The sequence below is a fragment of the Stegodyphus dumicola genome, chromosome 7 (genome assembly GCF_044657685.1).
Source record: "Stegodyphus dumicola isolate Sdum_Otavi_A_Nest chromosome 7, ASM4465768v1".
In the NCBI taxonomy this organism is placed as follows: domain Eukaryota; kingdom Metazoa; phylum Arthropoda; class Arachnida; order Araneae; family Eresidae; genus Stegodyphus; species Stegodyphus dumicola.
Genome location: NC_140774.1, coordinates 19929978 through 19945333, shown reverse-complemented (window position 1 = coordinate 19945333; position 15356 = coordinate 19929978). Strand labels below are relative to the sequence as shown.

Here is a 15356-nt window from a genome sequence, read left to right as displayed (position 1 = left end):
TAACCATGTACAGATCATAGCTCCTACCCTCCCGACTTTTTACCCTGTTAGAGTGTCCCCTGCAGTTCTTGATCTGGCTGCCTTTTATAATATATTTTTTCGGCATGAGATAAAAGTGATTCAGGAATTGGACTCTGATCACTACCCCGTGTTGATAACCCTAAATATTCAAAATCGATACTCAAAATTAGAGGAGCAAGTCTCAACAAATTGGGACGACTTTAGATTTATTTTGGAAAAAACTTCACTCCCTCCCATCAAAATTTCCAGCAATTCGGACTTTGACAGGCATATCAAAAGTTTGGAGTCTTTACTGAAAGAAGCGAGAGCTGCGGCTTCAAAACCACGCAAACATCCAGGTGCTAGGCTCCCACCTGAGACTAAATTCAAAATTAAACAGCGAAATTACTTGCGAAGAATTTGGCAAAGGTCACGAGATCCCAATATCCGTGCCCAATTTCGCAAGATACAGAACGAGATAAGGACCAAAACCCGCTTATTAAAACAAGCGGAGTGGAGTCCCTAACGACTGAAGACAAATCGATTTGGCGCGCAGCCGCCCGATTACGCAAACATAAAACACACATTCCGCCCCTTCAAACGGCCGATGGCGCACAAATGGCCTACACTGACTCAGAAAAGGCGAATGTCATAGCTGACAGCCTTGCAACTCAATTCACAACTGTTAAACATAGAAAATGCCGTGGTACGCAAAGCAAATATTTATTACTGAGATACGCAGAGTAATACGCAGAGTTACATGCAAGCAGAATAATACTAAGTACAAGCAATAGCACAGATAAATAAGTACAGGCAGAATAATACTAAGCAAGCAGAATAACAGAATAATACTAAGCAGCAATAAGCGGTTACAGAGGTCATATATATAACTTCATAATAGATCATGGTTTAACAAATCATAAACAAGACAATAACTAACCAATCAAAAGTAACATACAGAATGAGATTTAAGTTTCAGAATAACTCGGACCTGGCTGAAAACTAATGAATGTTTCGGACTTGACAGAAAGCTATACTTCCTTTTAACCAGTAAGAATGCGATTACAAATATCTCAACACTCCCCCTTAATCGCACATTATACAAAACATAAAAGAATTACACAGTTTTTAAACAGCTCAAAGATAACAGTTCATAGAATTTTGTTTTGGACAAAGCCTTAGTTAACATATCTGGAATTTGTAAACCTGATTGTACATATTCAATTGTAATATTTTCCTTAACAGTCTTAAGAGTGAACTTTAATTTTATATCTATATGTTTCAACCTACCTGAAAAGTTTTCATTAACAATACTTTTGATACATGACTGGTTATCCTCAAAAATATAAACATTTTTAACACTGGAAATTTCATTTACTACATTTTTTATCCATAAAACATCTTGAATACCTTTACATAAAGCAATTATTTCAGCTTCTGTTGATGAAAGTGCAATACACTTTTGCTTGTTACAGCACCACATAATAGGACAATTTGAAAACATTATAAAGTAACCAGTAATTGATTTCCTATCTTGAGTATCTCCCCCCCCCCAATCTGCATCTACATACAAACACAAGTTTGCCTTTTCCAAATCACCCTTTTTGTATATCAATTTTAAATTTAAGGTGTTTTTCAAGTACCTAAGAATTCTTTTTAGAGCACACCAGGCAACATCAGTAGGATGCTCCTGCAGTTGGCTCAAGCAATTTACTGCAAAAATAATATCTGGCCTTGTGATATATGCTAAGTAAAGCAAAGATCCAATTAATTCTTTGTATGGGCCATGAAATGCATTTCCTTTCTGAAAATCAGCTGCTGTAGATTTTGGTTGAATGGGAGTTTGAGCTGTTTTACAATCAGACATTTTAAATTTATCAAGTAATTTTTCAATATATGGTTTTTTAACTAAATACAAACAATCAGACTCAAATTTCAGTCTAATACCCAAAAATTCCGAGACACTTTAAATTCATTTGATAACAATGATATTATAATATTTGTTTCTTTTACATCTGAACCTGCAATTAATAAGTTATCTACATAAAGAGCCATAATTACTTTCTTACAATATAAATTTCTGATAAAAATACATGGTTCAGAGTGCAATTGCTTTAAATCTAATTTAATAACAAAATTAAGAAATTTCTGATACCATTGTCGAGGAGACTGTTTAAGACCATATAAACTCTTTTTAAGTTTACATTTCTTACCACTCATATCATCATATCCTTTTGGCTGGTCCATGTAGATTATTTCATCTAACTTACCGTTCAAGAAAGCTGTCTTGACATCTAAAGTAAAAGTTTGCAGACCTTCATTATTGATAATTACCAGGATTAAACGTAAAGAGCACATACTAATCACTGGAGAAAACGTTTCTGTATAATCTATGCCTTCTTTTTGCATAAAGCCACGAGCAACAAGCCTCGCTTTGTAAGTTCCATCTCGCTTTTTACGTAGAACCCATTGGGGTAAACTTTGTAGGTCCCAGACGTCGTTATCTTCCATAGATTTCATTTCCTCGTCCATAGCTCTTTTCCATGGTTCTTGTTCTACTTGTGGTAGATTTGCAATATCTTCAAATGTCAGAGTGTCTTGTGCAAACAGGTAAATCTCAGGATCAGGATACCTAACTGGCTGTTTCTTTTCTCTTGAGGATTTTCTTTGTTCCTCCTTCTTATTTGCAGCATTTAATTCGCCGTTATCAGTGTCTGAAATTGATTTGTCTTCATTTTTAATGTCATCATTGTCATTTTCACTCAAATCAGAACTATCGGAAATATATTTTTGATTTTCTACTTTCTTCTTTTTTTCATTAAATTTAACATTTCTGGAAACAATGATGCGTCTTGTTTCTGGAATCATTAAACGATATCCCATTGTGGAATAACCTACAAATATTCCGACAGAATTTTCATCTAGTTTCTTTCTTTGCGATGGTGGCACTAGAGTATAAGCATCACAGCCAAATACACGCATGTTTGTTAAATCAGGATCTTCACCATACTTCAGAAAATAAGGAACATGATTGTCAATTGAACTATTTGGGAGTCGATTATTTATGTAAGCAGCCGTAAGTACTGTTTCACCCCAAGGAAATTTTGGTAATTTTGCCTCAAGTACCATTGCTCGAGCTTTTTCCAGTACAGTTCTATTTGCTCGTTCAGCAACACCATTTAGAAAAGGTGTATAGGGAGGTGCAGGATCTATTTTTACACCTGCTCTTTTAGCAACTTCATGCAATTCTCCACTGACATATTCTTTGGCATTGTCACAGCGCAGTTTTGCAACAGTTGGATTCAATTTAAAGAATAGCTTGAGTTCATCAGCAATGTCACTTTTTCTTTTGAGCAGTCTGATTTCCATAAATCTCGAATAGTCATCAATTATAGTCATGAAATACCTTTCCCCATGGAGTGTTTGAGGTTCTATTGGACCACATATATCAGTGTGTATAGTTATAAGCGGTTTGGATTCTTTTAAGCGAGGACCCTTTCCTATAGGCAAAGCACTTTGTTTGGCACGAACACATACTTCACAAAAGGATTCTTTTGCAGGAAGATTCATCAGTTTTAATTTTTGATCACAGCAGTGTCCTAACCTGTGCCATAAACCATCATTGTTTACTGCTAAAGCTGTAAATAAATTTGGTGAAAAATCACTAAAATATTGTCCGCATTTATCCAAGTATCCAAATCTAAAACGCTTGTTTTTGTTTTCAATATAAACTATTTCATTTTTAAAAATTACACTCAAACCTGCTGCTTCAATATTTTTAACAGAAATTAATTGTCCGTTTAATTTTGGAACGTAAAGAACATCTTTTAACATTATTTCAACACCATTCTTAGTTTTACCGCAAATATCACCAATTCCTTCCACTTGTAAAACCGCCGACTTAGACGCGCACTTAACAGTTCCAGTCTTAGGCTTAATTGAGGTAAACCATTCCTTGTGAGAAGACATATGAGAAGTTGCACCAGAATCAATAATAAATTGATCATGCACAAGATTTCCAGCCATAAAAGATATTGCAGGGGAAGCATACTTATTACTATTTGAATTTGCCTGCTTTTTAGAATTATCAAAACATTCGCTTTTGAAATGACCACTTTTCCCACAGTTATGACAGACACAGTTCTTTTTCCTACAAAATTTAACAGAATGTCCTTTTCTTTTACAATAAGTACAAAACAATTCTTTACGAGCACTAATAAAAACAGAGTTATCTGTATTTGGTTTAGAATACTTATTTTCATTTTTATAATCAAACATAAGAGATTCGCAATCAATAAGTCTACTTGTAACAAAATCTAAACTCAAATTATTGCTTGGCTGATTTTGATTTTCGAGAGATGCCTTAATATTTTCATATTCTTTTGGCAAAGACATTAAAATTTAAATAATAATATCAAAATCGCTTACTTCAGAGCCAGAGACGCGTAGACTACTCACCAGGTTCATTATGCTGTCGATATGTTGTCTCATTGACACATCCTTGGATTTCCTTATGGTAGCTAGACGTTTACGCGTTAAAATTTGACTCACTGCACCTTTAGCGCTATACGTAGCTTGTAGTTTCTTCCATATTTTACATGCAGTGTCTTCACGTTGAAGAGAAGCAATAACATTGTCACTTAGAAGGGCAAGTATTAAGGCATAAGCCTTTTTTGATTTCAAAACATCTGCAACTCTTTCCGCAACTGCTTCTGTTTCCAAAAACGTATCCAATTCTCTTGCCGTAAATACTGCTCGAACTCTTCGACACCAAACAGTAAAGTTATTAACACCGTCAAATGGCGCTACACCAAAAGCTTCCCTTTCACGTCCGGAAAAAGCCATCATTCACAATATACCAAATCAAAATCACGTGAACGATAAATTAGTACACTGAAGGTTCAATTAGGGAACTATCAGCGAATTCTAACTTTTGAAGGAACCACGCTCTGCTGTTAAACACAGAAAATGCCATGGTTCGCAAAGCAAATATTTATTACTGAGATACGCAGAGTAATACGCAGAGTTACATGCAAGCAGAATAATACTAAGTACAAGCAATAGCACAGATAAATAAGTACAGGCAGAATAATACTAAGCAAGCAGAATAACAGAATAATACTAAGCAGCGATAAGCGGTTACAGAGGTCATATATATAACTTCATAACAGATCATGGTTTAACAAATCATAAACAAGACACAATAACTAACCAATCAAAAGTAACATACAAAATGAGATTTAAGTTTCAGAATAACTCGGACCTGGCTGAAAACTAATGAATGTTTCGGACTTGGCAGAAAGCTATACTTCCTTTTAACCAGTAAGAATGCGATTACAAATATCTCAACAACAACAAACCACGACTCCTACTGTAACCGCCCGGTTACACAGGGGCGCATACAAGCACGGGTTAAAGATTTTTTAACACAACCTACCACATCTGAACTCAAGCCGACGGACCCTTCTGAAGTCATGGTTTTCATAGACAAACTGAAACCTGACAAGGCACCTGGCATAGATTCTATTTCGAATCGCATGATCAAAAACTTCCAACCTATGTTTATCGTATGGATCACGGTACTCATAAATTTAATGCTCAGGAGAAGCTAGTTCCCCGACTGCTGGAAAATTGCAGCAGTCGTCCCCATTCCAAAACCGGGACAAAATTTAAACCTGCCCGTCAATTACAGACCCATCAGTCTGTTATCTTCTCTCTCTAAGATCTATGAATTTGTCTTACTTAATCGCCTGAATGAACTCTGTCGGGATCAAAATTTACTAATCCCGGAACAATTCGGCTTCCGACCTAAACACTCCACGGTACACCAGTTACTCCGTGTAGTGGAATTCATTCATGAAGGCTTTCGTAAGCGAGAGAAAACTGGAATTGTCTATCTAGACGTTGCCAAAGCCTTTGACAGGACTTGGCATGACGGGATTATTTACAAGCTCATGCGGCTTGGTTTTTCGGCTCATCTCATTAAAATTATTAACTCGTACTTGACCGGACGCAGTTTCCGCGTGCGAGTTAACCACGAATTCTCCTCTCCCCGCCCAATCTATGCTGGGGTGGCTCAAGGAAGTCTCCTCGCCCCCGCAATCTTTAACCTTTATGTAAATGATATTCCTAAGGCCCCAAATATCGATCTTGCATTATACGCAGACGATACAGCCATCATTTCACAACACTCCAACACCCTCCAGGTAATCTCACAATTGCAGAGTTACCTTTCGACCTTAGAACTCTGGCTCGGTTTGTATAAAATCAAAATTAATGTCGCATAATGTGCTGCCACTATGTTCATCCGAAGAAACATCCCAAATTTACCTAATTTAATACTCCGGTGAACCCATTCCCTGGGTCTCTTCTTACAAATATCTAGGTGTTTTACTAGACTCAAAATTAACTTGGCAGCCTCACATCCGCAAAATCATAGCGGGTGCGACAGCTGTTAAAACCGCCCTACGCCCCCTTTTAGCTAGTCATAGCGACCTGTCAACTGATAACAAAATCTTGCTCTACAAATCAATGATTAGGCCGGTTCTTACGTATGCATGTCCCGTATGGGGCTCATGTGCACTGACTAACAGAAAACATGTCCAAATTTTTCAATCTAAAATGCTTCGGCAAATTCTAAAAGCTCCGTGGTTTGTACGGAACGAAGAGATTCATAACGACCTCAAATTTATGCCCATTAATCGCTATATACAGCGACTTTCGGAAAAACTTTTCAAAAATATTCAACGTGTTCAATCCTGTGCTTCATATGCTACCCGTATACGATCCTGCTGTTGCTTCTTCCCGAAAAAGACCCAGAGCGGTTTTTAACAGGGAATATTCAGCTCTGCATTTAAACGGGCTAGATATGAGCACACTGATAGCCACGTAAATAACTACCTCTGGTTCCTTAACCCCCCGCCTCTAAAATTCTTTAATGCACACGGCATTAACTCGAGGAACCTCCTTAACGTTTCTTTAATAAGAAACATCACAGTCAAATAGGACTGATTTAACATACTTTAATCTATCAAATGCAATAAAACCGAAAAAGATTTTTTAAACTGAAAAAGATTTTTTAAACTTTAACTTCTCTCTTCCTTTTAAAAAGGAACTTTCTTAGGCGCTTAACAGCGTCCTTTTGGCTTTTAAAAACCGCATTGAATAGCGGTCAAAAATGAAACTTCTCCCTCCCAGATGATCACTGACAGAACTACTTTTTCGACCTGTAAACAGGTTCCCCCCTCCCTCCCACCTCGAAGAACGCGCATCGGAATTCCCCTGCGTATTCTTCATCTGACGTATGCAAAGAAACTGATTATCAAGGTTCAAGGAAACTTGACCTTTTATTTTTTTAGTCAAAATTTTTCTGGCTGCTCCTATCTAAATTATTCTGGCCCTTTTTCGGCGCAAAATTAAGACCTTCTGAGTTTTTTTGCCTTTTTTTGACTCAGTGTGAAGGCACTTACTCCAAGTCATTCGGCTTCTCAAAATTTTTACCCTATTTGACAATACCCTCTTTCGGATGATCTAATTTCCTTTGAAGATGTGGAGGTAAAGGTTGAAGATGTGGAGGTGCCTATGAACTCCGTAAATTGCACTTCCTTGATCCGCCATCCAAAAGGGTTAGACACGCCCTCTCAACATCAGACATCTCATTCATCTCACTTCCCGTCCACACGAGGACGCTCCCGACGTAGTTGACGTAACTTTTTTGACGCCGGCGTAAATTCGCATGACGCAAAAGACGTAAAACTGAGGACGCTCCTGTTCAGCTTTTTCGCCCGCGACGCGCGCGTTTAGCCAATAGCTGACTGAATTCGGATCACGTGTCATGATCTGCTCCAAAGTTTTGTTTACAGCTTTCAACATGGCGGCTGCGTTTAACGACGAAATACTTATCAACGAGATTCGACAATACCCACTGTTATGGGATCACAAACTCAAAGATTATCGCAATAAAGAAAGAAAAGAACTAATCTGGATAAAAATATCGAATAGTATAGGATACGACGGTAAGTCTGTTTCATATATTTCAAGGAACATTTTTGCTTATATTATATTTTTTTGTGATATGAAACGTATGCTTACTAATGATTATAATATGCTTATTTTCAGTTAATACTATCAGACATCGATGGAAATGTCTGCGTGATAGATATGTTAGGGAGTGCAAGGCTCTAAAATCAAAAAATAGGAGTGGCTCTGAAGCTACAACTCCAAAATTTGGATTGTATGAGGAATTATCTTTTTTAAGAGATAGTTAGTCATCGACCGTAAGTATTTCTAACAACTTTTAATATTTTAAAACGATTACTATATTCTGTATATTTAAAAATATCACAGCTATACGATATATATTCTCTACTTTTGTAGTTGAAATAATAAAATTGAATTACATCTTTAAATGTATAGTTCTGATATTGTTTATTATATAAATTTGCTAAGGGAATTTTGTAACTACATTAACAAGTGAGAATACTTTTTGTAAGGCTCAAAATATTCCTGAAGTTGTTAAGAATTTTATAACTGCTTTTCAAAATGGTATTTATTTAAGGAAATTTATATAAAATTTAATAGGTTGCTTACAGATTATTTTAACTAAGCTATATATGTAAAAGAGAAACACCTTGGAAGTGCAGTTTTGAATAAGAGAAAGACACATGTGGAAGAAGCCATGAAAACTATTTTGGAAGGCCCTTAAATGTGGCTCATGCTATAAGAAACGATTTCATTTTTTAAGTACAATTTGAAACAGAAATTTTTTTATGACATGCCTTGTTATCAATCATCAAATTAATTTTAAATTACATTGTGTTTAATAGCATTAAGCAATTTGAAACTGCTTGATGTACACTTAGCATCAAATTAAGAAAGAAAAGTTCCATTTATGGAATTTACTACTGTGCATATGCTACATTTCATATAGACATTGTATGACAGCAGAAATGACATGTATTAACAGATGTTGCATTCATATTCTTAACAGCACTATGAATATATGTAACGTATACTGGAGGAGAGGGAGGGGATATCTTCTGCTCCAGTTTGTAAAATAATTTAAAGCTTAAGTTAATTGTTTCAGAAATCTAAATTACTTTTTTTATGCAAAAGCTCTTGTGCAGGGATTCCAAACTTTTTTTTTTTGCTTTGACTTCCTTTAAAAGGATGGTTTTCTTCAATGCTTTCTCTATTATATGTGGCATGAAACATAATCATAATACAAATAACTGCACAAGCATAACTGGTAAAATCCTAGTATACGCTACAGCCTTGACGCGATTTTGAAAATTATCGCCAACACCAAAAATGACCCAAACAACGTTCTATGTATAACTATATATATTCTTTAAATGAGCCGTTAATACTTCATCGTATATGCCCCGTTTTTACTGCTCATCATAAAGTCGCCAAATCCCGTGTGAACAGGATATTAGGATTAAACCGTATAACTTAACGATAACATATTGAAATATAAACAAAAGTTTCAAGAAAAATTGATACATCTTTATTATAGCATTTTCCTAAATTTAATTGGTAATCAATGCACTGATATATCTGTGTTGGCTTATAGTACCCCTAAATTTAATTGGTAAACAACTGAGATGTAATATGCAGTGAGGTATAAGAACACACAAGATTTCCAGAAGATATTTCAGTCGATTAGTGATTTATGTCTTGGGGGGGGGACTGCTGTAAGACCGATATACCAAAATTGTTTATTAGATTTATTTTATATTATTTTCTCTATTATTATTATATTTAATTTTACAAATGTAAACAAGTTTTTAGAAACAACATTACAGAAAAGTTCCATTTTAATTAATGCAAATGCTGCACTTGATGTAATGATGCATTTTTTTAAGTGTTCGGCATAAAACTGCTTGGTTCTTATTAAGACTACTTCTTCATTCGAAAATGCTCAGCCTATTTCTTTTTTTACATTGAAAATTCTCATCTTGACTAAAGAGTACATCTACTACGTTAAAAAAAAAAAAAAGGGAAACTCGATAACATTATGTGATAACTTTTATTTTGGAATATTTCTCTTTGATAATATTTAATTCCTAAACTTCCATTTTGAATAAGACTTCTGCTTGAACATCCTCCTTCAATATAATCAACTCTTCTTACATCATAAAATCTAGATCAAATATTGATCTGAAATTGCAATTCAGAGGTTCCATGAGCCACTGACAAATTTAAATTTCCAATTTTGCAAGCATCTTGTATATAACAATACGTTTTCTGAGAAAGTTTGCATTTTTATATTTTTGGTTGTGTTTTCTTTGTTCCTGCATTTATTCTTTTATACTGTACTTTTGCATAAATAATTTATACATTTTGAAAATGGGATTTTAAACTTCTATTAAGTAATTTTTATGTATTTTTTCCCTTATATTTATTTTGTATGGTGTTCTTCTTTACCACATGTGTAGTTTTATATCAATAAACAATTAATTATACATTTTTTATTCAATGGGGGGCTTGATTATTCCTATAAATTGTTGGTGCATATTTGCAATCGACCCTTTTGATCCTCATTGACCTCTGTGGGTTCAATATCAACCTTCTTAAAAACTATAAATATCTAGTTATGGCTATTAAATGATTCTTAATTTTAATATGTAGCTTCTTCCAACAAAGTTTGGCTACTTTACATGAAAATTGAAATGAAATGATTCTAAATTGTTACACACACACAATGTATATGTTTATGTATATATATTAATTTTATTTATATTTTCTCTTAATGTTTCCTCTATTTACAGGACCACGAGCAATATAATTGATGAGCCTTCACTCCCTATCGAAGACACAATGGAGTCATTTAATGACTCCATAAATTTTGATGAATCATTAAATGAAGAAGCTGCATGCAGCAGCCAACTTGTAGATGGTGGAGAGATTTTAGAACCTCCACTTAAAAAGCAAAAGAAAAAAGACATCGATTCAAAATTGTCGACTTATTTAGATTTGGCAGCAGCACGATTAAAATCACGGAGCCAAACATCAGATGATGAACACTTTCTACTAAGTCTCCGTAATGACTTTGGTGCTGTACCACGGGGAAAAAAAATGAATTAAAAAGAAGAATGTTGGAATTAATTGCAGAATATGTAAAATAAAAAATTATGTTTTTAATTTCTGTTTTATTATTTAAGACTATGTACTATGAGCATCATACTTAACATGACTTTAAAATTATTATTTAAGTGTTATGCATATTTTCTTTAAATAAAAACTAATTTTACATCCTATTAAATTAAGTAATGGAAACAAAAAATCTACTTTAAGCGTGTACACAGCATAGACATTTCAGGAAAATATAAAAGTGCATCGTACATTACAGAACAAGTCAACAAAATGCCTCGGCAATAAGTATAAACTAAATTTTTAGCAATGATAAAAGCTGAATGATCTGAAAAAGGTATACAGAAAATAGATGTCAATAATGTCAGCATAATGATACACATCTTAACTATTGTAATGAATCTACATTCATGCCTAATTTGTCTATGTTATACTTATGGAATAACATTTACAGCCAGGTTTCGTATTGTAGCAGATCTCTAACAGAAAATTCATTACTGTAAGGTACAAATTTATTTCTTAACTAATATTTTTTGATAATTTTATGCTTTCTGGTGAGAGAAATCTTATTTTGTTAATATACATCATATAGTCTTTAAAAATATTCATAATGCAGAAGTTTTATATACTTCAGGAAATAAATCAGATAATAAGGAAATAAATAATATAGAAGTACTGTGAAAGTAATATACACTTTGAAATTATTTATAATAATCACAAAAAGTATCAAAGTGAGCTGTGCAATGCTTACATGTTTTTTCAACCTGTTTTATTTTTTACACATTGTACATGTATATTTATTTTGAAATAAAAAAAAAAAATATTATTTACATACATTTATCTTTAATTTGGGTGCACTGTCAGACCTATTCTTTTATTTTGCCAAGAGAGTGCTCCTTCATTTTCAAAATAACTACAAAATAAATCACGAACATATCCAGAGGAAAATGAATAGTTATTGTTCCCTAATCTAAGAATTCTCACTAGACCATTGTTTGGAGATGTATCATCTCGCCAGAGTCCATAAGCTGTCTCAAGCATGGGTCTGTCGGCAAAATTAGGTGGGCAGTATTTATAATTATGAGATATAGACTCGTATTTCATCAAGAAATTGTGCAGGCAGCAACATGCCTGAACAACTAATGTTGCTGTCTGAGGCTGTGCAATAATTGGATTCCGTAAAATCCTCCAGCGAGCAGTCAAAATACCAAATGTGTTTTCTATACATCTTCTTGCCCTGGAGAGCCTATAATTGAAAATCCTTTTTGAATTACTTAAGTTTCTACCTGAATATGGACGCATGAAATTTTCTTTCAGTCCAAATGCTTCATCTCCAACGAAGACATGTGGCAGACATTTGGAGCTTTTTGGTAACTTTTTGTACCCAGGCAGAAATTCTTTATCACGAGAAAGCTTTTTCCCAAGGTTTGAAGCTGAGAAAATGCCTCCATCACTGATTCTGCCAAAATTTCCAATGTCCACCATTGTAAATAAATATGAAGCATCACATGCAGCCATCAAAACGATGCTGTGTGACCCTTTGTAATTGAAATAGGTAGAGCCAGCATGTGCTGGAGCCTGAATGACAACATGTTTGCCATCGACAGCTCCAACACAATTTGGGAAGTCCCACACTGTGCCATATTCTACAGCTATTCTCTCACTTTTCACTTTTCTCTGGCTCTTTTAGATATACCGGCTGAAGAGCTGTCCATATAGCATTGCATGTCTCAGGCACCACAACTCCTACAGTAGATTTCCCAACACGAAAACTATATGCCAAAGAACTGTAGCTGTTTCCAGTTGCAAGGTGCCTAAAAAGAATATATATCACAAAGATTAAATATATGTAAAGTATAAATCACAACACATTTATAAACATATCAAATTGAAAGCAAGTTATTTTAAAAATACATCTACCAATGCATTATTTCACAGTTTATCATTTCAGCATAATTGGCAAATAAGTACTTCGATCAGAGTTTACATTCTTTATTGAGTTATGCACTAAAATATTTACTTTATGTTTAATATGGTAGATGTTTCTAAATAAAAAGAATGACTCTTAATATTAGAACTGCTGATGAGAAATAAATATATATTTCAATCAAGAAAGAAAATCTTCCATTTTGATGAATCATTTGCTTTTATTTTAAGTAAATCAAGACCTGTTTAGTGACTGATGAGTATGGCGTATAAAAGCGCTGTCCTAGCTGGATTCTTCGTTTTCCGCATGGATTTCGAACAGCATGCATCGTTACACCAAAGCAGAGCTTGCCAACATGCATTTCATGTATGCATAAAGAAATGAATTAACTGTTCAAAGAATGTACAAGGAGCAATGTTACGGGGAGGTCTTACTTAAACCAGCTGTTTACAGACAAATGTGATTCCAGCATGATGGAGCCCCAGCTCACTTCAGTGGGAATGTCAGGATTGGATAGGATGGGGAGGAACTGGCCACTGTGTTCTCCTGATTTAACCTGCTTCGATTTCTTCTTTTTGGGGTCATATTAAAGGCTTCGTGTACAGGAGTCCAGTCACATCTGCAGGTAATCCTTGTTTCCCACTTGTCTGTTGTTGCTGGACATGTGCTCGACATACCTGACGTCTTTTCTAAAGTACGCTGATCCATGTGTCACCACTGAATTTTGTGTCTTTGTTGGTAGCCACTCTTTCAAATGCCTATTGTAAACTGTTAATAATTTTTTTCTTTTGTCTTTACTTGTCTTTTCAGTTTCCTGTGATTCATACTGCTTTACGTGCTAGTCTTTAATGCGACATTACCACACATGCATTCCTATATGAAATCTGCTTATTCAGGTCCCCTCTGCCTGCCTTTACATTTTTGACATATAGTTTTGAACCACCCTGTATATGTACTCAGAAGAAGCTGTAATGTAACACAAGATAATACTCTTTTTCTAAAAAAATTACAGAGTATCATAAAAATTGTTACATTGCCTATTTTTAAAAAGACGTGTTTTACAAACATTGAAATATTTATTCTTGTATAGTGTTTCTGAAAAGGCATTCATATTAATTCATTTGCATAAATTACCAATGGACTATGTACCTTTCAATAATAAAATAGTACTAAATACACCATTTGAAAATTTAGAATCACATACATAAAAATTTAAGTTGAATTATTTATTTACATTTTATTTACCTCATTCATCATCAATAAACACTTAATGGTATATCTGCCTATTATGGGAGGGGGGAAACTTTCATGAAGAACTTTATAAAAGGAGTTCGTTTGTAGTTCTAATAATTATGCAAACACCCATGGGGAGGGGGAAAAAACATGCACCTAAATAAGTTCCACACCTCTGGAACTAAGACCAGCATTTAAAGGCTTTAGTCACATAGTCAGTGACAGGCTTGAATGACTGAGAGTGTTTGGTTTAAAGGTCGGTAAGCAAGAAATAGAAAAATCAAAATGATTATCTCATTTGACATTCATATAAATATTGCAGAATAATTGAAATCAAATGAATGATAGAATTTATGCTTTTTTAACTACAACAAAAATCCTGAAATCAATAATAAATAGCAATGTTTGATATTCTAAATAAAAACAAAAAGTAACGGGTATCATGCATTAGAGTGTTTGTCAGACCAACTGCTAGAAGTTAAATTTTTAGAGAAAAACTTTTAATTATGAAATCTATTTTTCTTTTATTTTCCTTATTGTTAATAATTTATTTAAATTACAAGTCCATTATTAGTTGATGATAAACAAGAATAAAACTAATAAATAATTAATGTACTGTAGTTTCTTGCTTAAAGGGTTTTTTAAATTTCTTCCTTTAATCTGATTCATAATTTAGCACGGCTTAAAATCAGCTGGAGCCTGGCTTCAGTACTCCTCAATTTTTTAGTGAATTTTTTTTTTTTTTTTCCTAGCAGAGAACCCAAATTAAATAAATTTTTTACTTTAACATATTTTTTATTATATATCATACATTTATAGGATATATTTTATAATATTTTTCAGTATATTTATAGGAAATGCAAACTTACCTCAAACAAATGCTCAGCCTTTCTTCTGGACTCAGTGGAGCTCTCATATTTGTCTGATTTTTAATAAGCAAGGGGCTTACTAAAGCTGCAAATTATCAAACTGGTCGATACTCATCCTGAAGTAATTAAAAAATAATTCAGGATAATCGGTTCGCATACGAGGCAGTAAAGAAAAAAAATCTCCTTGAACAGGTCGCTCTAAATAAATCTTTCGAACCCATTCTCGCCGTTTT

General features: G+C 34.1%; 1 protein-coding gene across 1 annotated transcript; it reads left to right on the top strand.

Annotated features, from left to right (window-relative positions):
• Positions 1 to 7601: 7601 nt before the first annotated feature.
• On the top strand, positions 7602 to 8271 carry LOC146996113 (transcription factor Adf-1-like). The gene is made up of 2 exons (XM_085819752.1): positions 7602 to 8015; positions 8119 to 8271. The coding sequence occupies exons 1-2, from the start codon at positions 7835 to 7837 to the stop codon at positions 8265 to 8267; spliced, it is 330 nt and encodes a 109-aa protein (XP_085675878.1). The 5' UTR covers positions 7602 to 7834; the 3' UTR covers positions 8268 to 8271.
• The last annotated feature ends 7085 nt before the right edge of the window (positions 8272 to 15356 follow it).

Excerpts from the sequence above, each read along its gene's own strand:
- LOC146996113 (XM_085819752.1), top strand. The coding sequence starts at position 7,835 with ATGATCTGCTCCAAAGTTTTGTTTACAGCTTTCAACATGGCGGCTGCG. Across the intron at positions 8,016-8,118 it reads GAATAGTATAGGATACGACG|TTAATACTATCAGACATCGA; the intron begins GTAAGTCTGTTT and ends GCTTATTTTCAG.